Source organism: Zonotrichia albicollis, chromosome Z (genome assembly GCF_047830755.1).
Source record: "Zonotrichia albicollis isolate bZonAlb1 chromosome Z, bZonAlb1.hap1, whole genome shotgun sequence".
Lineage (NCBI taxonomy): Eukaryota > Metazoa > Chordata > Aves > Passeriformes > Passerellidae > Zonotrichia > Zonotrichia albicollis.
The window spans coordinates 42,152,441-42,165,907 of NC_133860.1; the positions used below are offsets into that span (position 1 = coordinate 42,152,441).

General features: G+C 40.6%; 2 protein-coding genes across 8 annotated transcripts in view; one reads left to right on the forward strand and one right to left on the reverse strand.

The window, feature by feature from the left end:
• The window catches only part of IQGAP2 (IQ motif containing GTPase activating protein 2), a 123,008-nt gene that overhangs the window by 29,462 nt on the left and 80,079 nt on the right, over window positions 1-13,467 (reverse strand). For 4 of the 7 annotated variants that reach the window (XM_074532167.1, XM_074532165.1, XM_074532166.1 and 1 more), the window contains 4 exons: window positions 12,210-12,373; window positions 11,510-11,670; window positions 9,122-9,246; window positions 6,946-7,109 (listed from right to left, as the gene is read on the reverse strand). In XM_074532167.1, the coding sequence (XP_074388268.1) occupies window positions 6,946-7,109; window positions 9,122-9,246; window positions 11,510-11,670; window positions 12,210-12,373 (614 nt within the window). The remainder of the gene's footprint in view (window positions 1-6,945; window positions 7,110-9,121; window positions 9,247-11,509; window positions 11,671-12,209; window positions 12,374-13,467) is intronic. The other 3 variants (XM_074532170.1, XM_074532169.1, XM_074532168.1) reach the window with 1 other exon arrangement.
• Window positions 579-13,199, forward strand: F2RL2 (coagulation factor II thrombin receptor like 2). The gene is made up of 2 exons (XM_005488308.4): window positions 579-880; window positions 2,578-13,199. The coding sequence occupies exons 1-2, from the start codon at window positions 823-825 to the stop codon at window positions 3,663-3,665; spliced, it is 1,146 nt and encodes a 381-aa protein (XP_005488365.1). The 5' UTR covers window positions 579-822; the 3' UTR covers window positions 3,666-13,199.

Sequence of the window (13,467 nt, forward strand, 5' to 3'; positions counted from 1 at the left end):
ACAACTAACCTAGAAGCTGGACCAAGGCTTGGGCTAATTTTGCTTGCTGAAACAAGCTGTTGCTATTTGGCATTGAAGGTAAAAAGGGGGAGGGGGGGGAAGCCAGGCAGAGTAATAGGAAGGGATCAACAAAGCAGCAAATGAAAACAGGGGAAAGGTTTTAGAGGCTGCAGTCTGTGGAGGGGTGGAAATTGTCTGAAGAGAGGAAGTAGGCGGATTGGAGGAGCCAGACAGCTAACAGTGGGCAGGAAGGCAAAAGGCAAAGCAGAAAGCAGTTTTCCTAAGGCATTTTTGTACATGTGGCTTCTTTCCATCTTTGCCTTTTGCTAAACTGAGATCATCACACTCTTCTGCAAGCCCAGCTTTTCTCTGGAGAAGAGTACAGAGTTCAGCCACGTGACATTTTGGTATCTGAATGAGACCCTTGAGGATTTACTGAACACACCTCCTGATTTTTTCCAGAAAACACCTTTTTACTCCAAATATCTGTATACACAAGTGTCAGTAGAACCCTGCACATCAGCTTCAGGCTTGTGGTAAATGAGGAGTTAAAATGCTGCTGTAAAGCAACTTTATCTCTGTGTTGGGCTGAGGCTGAAACTGAGTCATGTGTGCATGTTTGGATACGTCACACCCTCTTGCTGTAGTAGACAAAGAACAAATTAGTTCCTTACCATAAACCTCATGCTTACAGGATGCTTCTGGAGGACAGATCAATCATTCTTTAGTCCCTCACAGAGGGGAAAAAAGCCCCCACAAAACGTTTCTTGAGATGAACTAGCACAGCACCATTGTTCAGCTGGCTGGATTTCACACACTACAATGAAGACACTGTTTTTCACTGGACTGCTCTCTTTTACCTCCAGTCTTTGCACTACAGGTGAGTCCTCCTTTCTGTATCTATTCCATCTTTTAGTCAATAACATGGACTTTTTGATAATGCTGTTGCTCTACCAGCTGTGAACATGAAATGAGTTGTACATGCATGTACCAATTATGAAAAACTGTTCCAGGACGTCTCCTTTAAAGCAATTTTTTATTCTTTCACTTCAGTGACACCTTACCTCTGCCAGTCATTTCCTAGAAAGAATTTTTTTTAAGGGGACTTTCTGCACTTACTGAAGACACATCTTGTATCTAATATTTTTGTAATGATACAATAATTTTAAACCTGCAGTGTCTTGTTTTACAACTTTACAGATGGTGTTATTAGAAGGAAATGCTCAGATGACTATGTGATAAAAATAACTAAAGGAAATGATGAAATAGTAAACCTTCATAGAATTAAAAGTGTTTTCAAACCAAGCTCATTTTGAAAAGCTGGTATACATAAATACATACATACACACACATATATAATATACATATATATATGTATTTATACCTATATCTATCCATCTACACACACACTAGACAATGAAGGTACACATATGACTTTTAATGAGTGATTAAAACCAGTTCTCTGGAGTAACAATTAAAAAAGCTACTAAAAATTATGTAGCCTGCTAATAATTATTTTAAAACATTCTGCTGTAAATCTGACAGTGAACATTAATAAAACTATTCTCTTTAATTTATTCAAACATGGAAAGGTAAAAAAAGGTTGAAAGATTTTCACCCATATTTCAATTTACTTCTGAATTCCAGTTTCATGGTGCATGCTGAAGGTTTTACAATAAGTATTTTTGCAGCTAAGAAAACTTAAGTGACACAAATACTTGCACAGTTGTTTACTGCGCAAAATCTATTTTACAACACATGGCTTTAAAAAGCATTTTGAACACATTTGTTCTTCATGTGAAGATGTCAATGTCTCTATAAATTTCTCAACTAATGACCGAGGAACAGGTGTTAATAAAATAGTATTACTGCTTTTGCCCACATGCTGACAAATATTTACTCAGAGATAATTTTCCTGCTGCTTGAAAAGTTTTATTCACTCCCCAGTAAATGACACCTAATACTTGCCCAACTATTTGTTTTCAATTCTTAAGACACTGCCCTTGCTCAGGTATGAGAACCTGAGAAGATCTGGTGTGCACTAGTCAGAAGATGAAGAAAAACAATTTCACATGTGAGACCAAAAAAACCAAGGGTAATTTCAGTTTTCTAATTTGAAAGCTTCACTTTGTCTTAGGCTAGAGAGTGCTTTTTGCAACTTTTGCAGTCATTAATTTCTTACACGAAGTGACAAGGATAGTAATGGTGTTTGATCAAGCCCAAACAAAGACTGCTTATATGATGAATGACCAACATTCCTACTACTGGGAAAAACCCTCCACTGGTCATAAGCATTACAGAAGTGTCTTATGTTTTTCACCAAAGATTACCGAAAACACTCAAAATGCAGAAAGATCAGCTTACACTAATGATGAATTTTCAAGATTTGGTGTGAAGTGATAAATGAAGACTGATGTCTGTACATTTGAACACCAAAAGCAGAGGAGAATATCCCCAAATATTTTAAACTTCTATTGCTTTTCATGTAGAGATGGTTATATTTCTCTGCTCCTGAGTTACATGGTTAATACAGTAGTTTGTCCTTTTTAACAAATTTCACTTTGTTTTATTTTTAAGCTTCAGAATTTTCATGGAATGGCTCTGCAATTAAAACAGTGTCTCTTATCAAAACTTTTCGGGGAATTTCAGCGAGAGACTATGATTACATCCCCCCTTATGCTATAGAGGGGGAAACAACAACCATCCACATCAGAGAAAACAAATGCACTTCAAAAAAGTCAAACGACTCCACATTAACAGAAGTGAGCAACACCACGCTGGAGTACCTCACCAGCTCTCTGAGCACCCAGCTAATACCTGCTGTCTACCTCAGTGCTCTGTTACTGGGTGTGCCTTCTAATGCCATCATTCTGTGGATGCTACTCTTCAGGATCCGCTCCGTGTGCACCGCCATCCTCTACACAAACCTGGCTGTCTCAGACCTGCTCTTCTGCATCATCCTGCCCTTCAAAATAGCCTACCACATCAACGGGAACAACTGGGTGTTTGGGGAGACCATGTGCCGGGTGGCCACGGCGGTGTTTTACGGCAACATGTACTGCTCCATTCTGCTGCTCACGTGCATCAGCGTCAGCCGCTACCTGGCCATCGTCCACCCCTTCACCTACAAGAGCCTCCCGAAGCGCGCCTACGCCATCGCGGCCTGCGCCGCCGTCTGGGCCGCCGTCTTCCTCTACATGCTCCCGCTCGCCATCATGCAGCAAAGCTATTACGTGAAGCAGCTGGACATTTATACCTGCCACGACGTGCACAGCGCCTGCGAAACTGTGTCCTCCTTCCAGTTCTACTACTACGGGTCCTTGGCTGTATTTGGGTTTTTCATACCACTCGCAACTATCGTGTTCTGCTATGTCTCGATTATACGAACACTCAAGACTCACGAATGGTTCTGGTATGTCAAAGTCAGTCTTTTGATTCTTACCATCTTTGCTTTTTGCTTTGCGCCAAGCAATATTATCCTTATTATCCATCACATCAACTATTACTATTACAACACAGATAGGCTGTATTCTTTTTATCTAATTGCTTTATGTCTTAGCAGCCTAAACAGCTGTCTTGATCCTTTCCTTTATTTTCTGATGTCAAAAATTAGAAGTCAATCCAATATTTATCTGACAATGGTTAAAATATCCAGGGAAAAATGAATTTATTTCTATTACTGGAATGATGGTTTTGTACAGTACTAACACAGACAGCAACAAATCTCAGGTGTGACATTTATACTTCAAGTAAAATGGGATAGAAAACACAATTTCAGCTAAATTTACTTCCTTCCACACAAGGAATATCTCCAAGAATTCACTCTCCAGCACTATAACTTTATTACATGTGTTGCAACACCTGTGTACCTAGATTCAGGGAAGCAGGTCTGTACCTCCATTTCCTTCTGAGATTGCTTTCTGGCCATGGAGAAGCTGCCAGAGTATCAGGCACCCCAGCTTCTAAATACCAGAAGAGGAGTCAGCCTCCAAAGAGCAATTCTAGGGCAATTCATGACACTTGAAATTAGCTTTCAGCCAACAATCACTGCAGGAACAGTGTTACAAAAACAAGCTTTTGGCCTAGTGGAAATGGGAACAAGCACTTTGTACATGCCAGGGAGCAGTCAAGAGCAAGTACTGCCCAGGATGTTGGAAATACAGAGTCCCCATAGGTTCACGAAGCAGTAAGTCTACAGCAGTGGATGCAGAACCTGACTCTTCCAAGGCTACCTCTCCCATGAGGCTGCTTAACCAGCTCTGCACTGGAGACTTGTTCTTCCACTTTGTCAGCGCCTGCACTTCCCTAAGCCACGGGGATTGCTGGGAGCTAACCCTTATCAGTGTGAATCCAGGCATATATTACTCTTGCTTGGTAAGCAAAACAGAGAAGCTATTTTGTAGTCTTCTCTATTTCCACATCCTCACAGGAAATACCTACAGTGTTACAAACACTGCAGCTCGCTACCATTGACTATTAGTAAAACAATGGGTCAATTTTTACCTTTACAGAAACTCAAAACCTACTTATATACTAAGTTCCTAGAAAATTACCTCAGTGGTTGTCATTTGAATTTGTAACCGCAGCACGTAAGTGGGGATAAAAATGTTTTATGTTGTTTTGATAATAGTATTGTAAAAAAGCTTTACTTAAATAAACTGAATTGTACTGGAAAATGCCTCAAGGGAATTTGCAGCCTGGTGAGGGTCCCCTTTTTCTATTTCTTCTGATTCTTAATTTAAATTAGTTTTAATCCTGCCATTCCTTCAACATGCACAAGAACAAATTCTAAAGATAACTCTAAAATAATTCAAATATTACACAACTGTTGAAAATATAAAGGAGGTGAACCCAACTAAAACGTCTGTACCTATCACACAAAAAAACCACTACAACCAAACATAGTAATTTGGTCCATCTGTTTAGCTTTCCAGCTATCCACAATATGCTCCCTTAAGACAGAGTTTCTCTCTTCACTGGGACCTGAATACATTTGCCTTGAAAAGGCTTTCAGAACTGTTAAAAGCTGTGGTTTAAGACTTAAAGGACAAAATGAGTTCCAGGTTTGCGTTTTCGGTTTCAAGCAAGGAACAAATAGGTCATATCTGAGATGAGAACCTCAGATTACAAGGACAATATGTTCTGGCAGATTTGGGTGCAGACTCCCCCAAATCACCACAGCTATGGGGAAGTGACAGCAAGCTGCTTAGAATAAGGGAGTAGGTTTGACACGTATGTTTTTCCAGATGTTGAGGCAGGAAGTTTATAGGGAGACCTATCTGATCCTTGTAAATCAAATACTTCCTTTTACCACAGCTCACTCTTAAAACATGTTAAACACAAATTCTGAGAGATCTACTTTATAAACAGGGATCAGAAAAAGTGGAAAATAGACAGACTTCAGAAATTGCACTCCCTTTACAATTGTGTTTGGAATTTTTTTTTAAGGAAATGTCAGTCTAAATCGTATTTTTACCTAAAGAATGGCCATATCTATGATTGATCTCTGTTAAGAGTAAGTATGCATCTAAGTATTTCTTTTGGGACCACTGTGCCTTATTCTCTTATGAAACAGGAGCAGCACTCCTGTTCACAGAGAAGGTGCTCTAAGTAGTTGTCAAAAGACTGCAAAACCAAAATAGCTCAGAAGAGAAAAGCCAGCAGAAGTCTCTAGGAACATCAAAAATCTTATAATGAGAAAACTTCAAAGAGACTGTACAATTTTTGTGCCAGAATTTGGAAATGCTCATTTGTTTCCTATGAGCACATTCACACCAGGACAGGAGCAGGCATCAGGTTTGCATCAGGGGAGCACTGGGGCAGCTGGCAGGAGCGAGCCGGGGTAGGACTGCTGCGTCCTGCAGGTCTGTGCCTTGCGGATATCCTGGCTCCCTGTGCATACCCATGGCATGTCCTGGGTCAGCCCTGTGCACAAACACTGACCCCAGCCCATCCCGGACACGTGAGGTCAGAATGCACAAAACCCTCCTCAGCACACGTGGTGAGAGAGAAGGCTTTTCAGCACTGAGGGCTCAGTGAAACCAGCCCTTACCTGGGAACCCCGGTGAGAAATTGATTTGTGCAAACACCTTTCAAAAGTTCTGACAGCATGGTTTCACAGCAGGTTCCCCGGGTGGGGTGACACAAATGCTGGAAGACATGTTACAAGCCAAAGTTTGCAGACTTTCCCTAGCTCACCATGTTACCTCAGGGACACACTGTGTGAATTTTAATTTCCAGACACTGGGCATTTTAAGGGCTGTGCTAGTAGCTTTAGCTAACCTTCAGTCACATCCTGCAAGCTGCTAGGCTGATCTTTGTTTATGCTTCCCTGAGCTGTAATGCTGCAATGCTAACCAGGCCACTGCTTTTGGGGGAGCAGATAGCAACATTCAGCTGAAATAAGTTTAAACTGAAGGCATGTGCAAGACCAGCAGCTTGTTATTGCATGATAAAGCTGCAAAAGAAATATGTACAAAACTTTACTATAATAAAACAACATAAGCAAAAGAGACTCCTCAAAATACTTCAAAAGATAAATAACACCACAGTTGTGACTTCTTTCTGGCAAAACCTCACTTTCCATCCATATTGCCTGACACTGTCCTGTAACTGTATCCTTGTACAAATTCCTAACTGAGAATTGCTGCTGCCCGCATTTTGTAATAGCTGCAGCAACCTAGTAGAATTAAAATGAGATTACAGCAGTAGCACGACATATGCAGAAAATGCCTTAATTTTAATACATTAAGAATTAATCAATTTTGCCAGTAAGAATAAGTTATAGTGCAAAATTACTTAGTCCCAGTTTGTTGTCACTGGTTTATTTACAATCTCACTGGGCAAAGACAATGCAAACATCAGGAGACCAGGACAGGGACACAGAAGCTAGTGAAAGGAATTGACATTTCACTTCTCACACAGAACAACAGTAAAAATTCTAACCTTGCATTTTTGTGCTTTGGCATAGTGCAAAACATCCTGATAATGCCTTGCATTTACTGGTCTCACATCTTGCAGCTTGGCTGTGGGCAATAGCAGGGCTTCAAGAGTTTTATCAGGATTTCCTTGGTCAACTGCTTCATTAATGTGTCCGATTGCAATGATTCCTGTGAAACAGAAAAGTTATTTAAGATGCACTTATCAAAAGAAAGTTGCAACTTTTCGGATATCACATACAAACAAAGCAGTAACATGAAGAACAGAAAAATCACAAAACAAGAAGCAGAGGCAGCAACGGCAGCTGATTTTAAATTATTTTTGTTCTTATATTAATTTGATGCTATACAACTTTCCTTCCTATCACAGTTATTGATTTACTTGGATCAACTCTTCCTAAAAATCAAAATTATCCTTAGCTAAAAAGGGAAAACAGATATTTCTATTTTCTGGGGAGAAGCACCTACATGAAGCTTAAGAAAAAATTAGGTGTCACATATTTGTATGTTTAACATACTGGCTCACAGTGATCTAAGTTTTATTTTCAAGTGATTTCAGACTACATTAGTTGAAACCCTGATCTGGACAAATACATATATACTGCACTTCCAGCTACAGCGTTACATAGCAACTTAACCTCATTGCTTGTAATTTCTCTGGAAATGACCAATCTAACAATGCTGAACCAGTGGCACTCAGTACTTCAGTCAGGAAGTAAGGCCAAATGCATTTAGTAAAACCTTAACCCATTTTCTTCAGACTGGGCCCAGCAGTTTCAAATCCATTTCCTCCTGCCCCTAAACAGTACTGAAATGCACTGCTTTGATTCCCTAAAGGGAACCACAGAAAGGCATCGGTCAAGGGTTTCACCATCACCTGTGAGGGATGACATCCCTGCTCCCAGGGGATCGTCCCTCAGCAAGTGTCTCTTGACCCACCAGACCCACCTGGTGAGGTCACAGATCCAGGTCATCATAAGGCTTGGGGAATGAGCAATTTTTCCAAGGTGGTCCAAAAGAGGGACTATGCAGATATGGGACTTGCTTAAAGAAACAGAGGCTTCTCTTTTTCCTCTTCTCTCTGCCCATCTGCCCTCTCTAAACATTCCCAGGCAGAGGTCAGCGTCACTGAGAGCAAGACCAGCTATTTTGGTACTGAAGACTTTCACTGCTGTTGCAAGGTCTCTTCCAACTCCTAACAAGTGCAGAGGTTCAGACAAAAAAGCGACTCTGCCAGTCAAACTGCCCAGCACCCCACCTTGTCAGAGGGTACACAGGGCAAGTAAGCTGTGAGGATCCATGGCAGCCCCTGGACTAGATTTAGGAAGCAATTATCCAGCCAGTTTTAGAAATTCTGCAATATAAAATTTCCCTCACCAGTATGAAGCAGCAGCATGAAGGACACTAATGACAGTCAGAAGGGCAGGAGCAGCCTGTGTTTTACAAAGGCTCTCAAAGTGCACTGACACTGCTTCCAAAATGGGCAGGCAGTCTGAAAGCTGCCTCTTCCTGCTCCAGCAAATTTGGCATAACTTGATAGCCTCAAATTTCTACATACAGTGGAAGAATTTGGTGCTTTAGCTTTTTTGAGGTCCAAATAACCAGCTATCACATTTAATATAACACCACCCTCTTATGGCAAAACAGTTACCTTCAACTTCAAAAATAAACTCTAAATCCATTCACTTGAGAACACATGGGCATAAGAATCTACTTGTCTGACAGGAAATCAAGTTACCCAAAAGGAGAGCAAGACAGATATTTGCATTGTTTAACTGCTTACTGACTCCATTGTGAATAACAATCACTTGGAATCATTTACACATTAAAACACACTTTTCAATGGAACACCGCTTGTAATTTCCTCCCCTATCTCCCAATATGCTCTTTGCTTACAACTGAAAAATCCCCACAGTGAGACCATCCAGTGCTGGAAGATACTGCCAAGCAGGCAGAACAACAGCATTTTTAACAGTGCAGAAGGCAGGCACCCTGTGATATCCTTCAGTTGTCTGAAACAAACAGGAATATTTCAAGAGCAGTCAAAGATCATCAGGTTTTCAAAAATTTTAAATGCTCTTCTCTTTTCAGGAGTGTCTGAAGGAGGCCACTCAGTTCATAAATTTACATACCAAAGACCTGACTATGATCTCTGCAGGCAATGTGGAGGAAGAATTACTTACTTTCATTTTCTTCTTGAATTTGCATATTAACCATGTCAATGCAGTTCTGGATATCATTCCAGCTTAAATAATCTTGGCCTTGAGATGAAGCCTCTGACTTAATAGACAATAGTGTATCAGCATAACTATAAGAAGATATAAAATACATAAGTGTATTTCATATATAAGATAAAGTGCCATAAAGAATTAGTCAGATGTATCATCCATCATTAAGTGACTAGTATTTTTTTCCAATGACGCAATTTCAGACAAACTCAGCTCTTGGCAGAAATTATACAGACAAGCAAGCTGCCTGTTCTACACATGCAATTCAGGATCTGAAGAAATGGCCCTGTAATTCAGAGAACTTTTCTTGGTTCTATGGCATGATGGCAATACATACAACTTGCTATGTGGTGCAACAGATAAATGTGGGGGAAATTAGTCAGCTTCTTGCTCTAGAAAGCTACTGTTGCCTTCTTGACACTAATTCAAAGACCAGAATTTCAGTGAGTAGTATCAGGTAGTAGCATCTCCTGCTATTTCCATGAGGAAGATGATGAACCATGGGCAAGGGACTAAAAAAAAATTATGCCCCTCTTCCCACAGCTCAAGATCATCCAAGCACAGACTCTGTAGCCTGTGTCTACATTTCCTAGAAAGCTCACCAATCAGATGAGCTTCACAGTACTCAACACTTGCACTACTTCACAGTAGTGCAAATTCACATGTATATAAGTTAAATAATTCTTGTATTCCCAAATCAAGCATAGAACTACTACAGTATCTCAGATAAAATCCATATCTTCTATTTCCATCAGAAGCCTGAGGAATGAATGCCTGGCAGAAAATCAAAAAAATAGGAGAGATTCATAATTTCCTAATCTGATTTGTCTTTCCAGGATCTAGTAGCCTGTGTTTAAGGGTTTCTGGAGCTGGAGACTGTGTATCACTTTAATTGTTGCAAACAAGTCTACACTCCATTAATTTACCTGCTCTATTTTAAAATCCTATGAATTATTGAGGAATTAGCCCTACTATGGGTTTTGTGAGATGACAGCTTTTTAAAAAACAATTAAACTTTATATTTGATAGGTACAATATTTACTTTATTAAATTCTCAAAAATCCCCAAACGACTAGAGCTACTAGAATCTGATTCTAGTAACTGATTCCAGTAACCTTCTTCACAACATTCACAGTTTTGGAGACATATTTCCCCTAAAGTCTCTCTTCAAGAAAACACAATCCAAACAAGTCCATCTCTTCTGATAGAAAGCCATTGGACAGCATCTTCTTCAATGAAATTTTTCTAGTTCTACTCTATCTCTTCTGGTACTGTGCAAGTCAAAGCTTCCTGCGATATTCAACGTAGGGTTGGCAGCACAGGTTAACATAATGGGATAATAAAAATTTATTTAGTTGCCAAGTCCAGCTAATTCCTACCTGCTTGATCTGTGTTCACTGACGGTGTAATATAAAGATTGGGTCAGTAACATTACCAGAAATGCTGCACTTGGGACACTTTGGGGCCATTCCTGTATATTTCTAACATTGCTTCTCTTGCTCACAAGCACTGCCTTACATCAGCAGAGGCAAAGTAGCAGATTAGTTTTGCTCCATTTTATGTCATTCCTCTCTCTCTCACCAAAACACTGGCCTCTTAATCCTAATCTGACTGCCTTCCTTCTGGCTTTGAGACACCCAGATTTGTGTCCCCAGACAGCCTAGTGAAGATCTTCAGCTTCCACCGCCTGTGCCAAGAGACAGGAACTGGTCCACATTTCCATGCTCTCCCTTGCATGCTGGGGGCACAGGTCTCTTGTGCTGCCTGATTTTTTACTGATAGTCAAGAGAGCAACTGCAGTAACAGCACACCCGTGATAAGTCAGGCAAGAGGGAGGGCAAGCAGCTGGCAGCCAAGTGAAGGCTATAATGTAATCTTGAATATAGGTGCATGCCACAGCATTTTATTCACTCATTCAGCAAGCAAAAAAGGGCTTGGCCATGGTTCAAGAGATCAACTGGACCCTGAGGCATTAAACACTATCTCATTCCAAAGACCATCTTTCAGAACTGCAGGATGGTTAGTGATTAACAGTTTCCAGCTACAGTTGTTTCACGTTTTAGTGTCTGCAAAAATCCTTGTAAGATCTTCATGTTTGCTTTCTGGGGACATTTTCCCTACAACTCACACATCTACAGCCTTCAAGGCTGTTGTTACTTATGTTTAGATTCAACTAGTACAGCAATTGTCACACTCTTCCTTATCAATTTAATCCACAGATGTTTACCTTGCAGCTCTTTCAACTTCACAGCCACAATACAGGACAGCCCACCCAAAAAAAAAGCCTACTATTTTTTTCAGAAGTTGCCAAGTCTCATCAGACAAGACAAAATGAACCTTTACCGTTGCAAGTTTTCCTCTTCCAGATTATTGAAGCCAAGGCATGGGTTTCTGAGATGATTTTTTATCATTAGGATGTCCTTATTTTCCAAGGTCTGGTTTAGCAACACAACAGCTGACAACATTTCTACTGCAATAGACAGTTCATCATGTGCCAGGTAGTTCTGTAGGACAATAATGTACTGCAGTCAGGAAGCTAAATAAGCAGTGTAACAGATTTGAGTTACACACTCTAGATACCATCAAGGAGATGGGTTTGATCTAAGAAGCCTGGAAAGTGTCCTGGTCACAGGCATGCCAGACTGACACAACAGCAGTGGTGGAGCTCAGTGGGTTTCTATGTTCCATCCAGTCTGCCTTTCCTTCTTTTGCCCCACATTCTCATCTCTTCTGATCCTACTCATAACAGGGGATTACTTTTCTACACAATATATAAACCAGAGTTAGTCCTCATTAAGAGCATGCAACAATTAAAAAAAGTCAGTTGATTTGTTGCAACACAAGAGCTCAGCCAGACTGAAGTGTGGCAAGAAACAAACTATGCAATTAAATACTGCCTTTTCAACCAAAATGATTCATGCAATACATAACACCATGGCAAGAGAATTATGTCTGATTTTACACAACAACATGCTATGTTTGTGCTCTTTCATGGTCTGGCTACACAACATCAACGAGCAGGTTGTAAGCTTTTCACTCTTACCACAGCATTCTGTTGTTGGAGGTTGAACAGCTCAGTCTGATAGACAGCAGCAGCAAATGAGTGAACAACAGGCAGCTGTGCCTCAGGTTTCATCAGTGCAACCAGTGTTTTACTAGGATCACAGTTACGAATTGCTGTATTGATATTGTCAACCGCTATAAGTTCTAAAGAATAGCAGGGAAAAAAAGCTTATTAATCTTCATATGCTGTTTGCTCTTCATGCTATGTAGATGACAACTAGGTTATTTCAAAAAATATAATTTTCTGTCATAAGAGAAAAAAATATTTTTGTGAAATGATATGACTGCTGAATGTTGCAAAAACTGTCTCTGTTCAAAGGTACCGAGCAAATAATGGACTGGAGGACTTTAAAATTTCTGGACTTTTAGAAATGAGAGACTACTATTGCACGTCTAACACAAAACAAGGAGCTGACCGCACCCTAGTACAGAGAAAGATCAAACTCCTCCTGGGTGTGCTTGCAGCAGGTACTGCTGTGTATGTCAGCTCCAGCAACTCAGTTTTGCTTCACCTCAAATGCTCCCTTCCTTCTGCACCACATTTCCTCTCTCACCTCTTCCTTTGGCAGGATCTAATTGAGCTAGCTAAAACAGGCCAGTACCTGAAGCACCAACAGCATTATTAGTATCCATTTCAGGAGGCCTGGTGGAAATCAGCCAAATGTATTAGAGGGGTGGGATATTCTGCCAGAAAATTAGTAGCTGAACAGATGAAAACCCACATGCTATGGTTTCTAGAGCTTCCTCTACATGCCAACACCTGTTTGCTTTTCTGCCAGTGTGGAAGACCAGTCCTTACAGGCACTGCCCCTAGAAATGAATCCCTTTGCTACAGCCCAGATTTTAATTTAAACAGGCAAATAAAGGAATGTGAGGGTATGAGTGTAAACCTTATCAGTACCTCAACAATTTGCCTGTTTTGCTGTTTGCCGGACTGACTTTGTCAGGGGTTTGAAGCCCAGCAGAAAAATGCTGAAAAACGCTCCCCACTTGGGCAGCTGCAGAAGCATTACAACATCCCTCAGCTTAGTCACTGCCAGCATAATTGCACACCTGGAGGAGCCATCTTGGAAGAAAGCCAGGCCAGGACACACCCAGGAACACACTGTACAAGGCACCACTCTGGTCTGGCAGAAAGGGAAGCAACCTTGAAGGTTAGAGCACATGTGCCTAGTTGAAGAATAGCAATTATGCAAATGCCTTTTCTATCAATAAGCCTCACTGCTCTACCTTATCAC

Coding starts and splice junctions, on each gene's coding strand:
- F2RL2 (XM_005488308.4), top strand. CDS start 823: ATGAAGACACTGTTTTTCACTGGACTGCTCTCTTTTACCTCCAGTCTT. Junction 881..2,577: donor CTCCAGTCTTTGCACTACAG/GTGAGTCCTCCT, acceptor TTTATTTTTAAG/CTTCAGAATTTTCATGGAAT.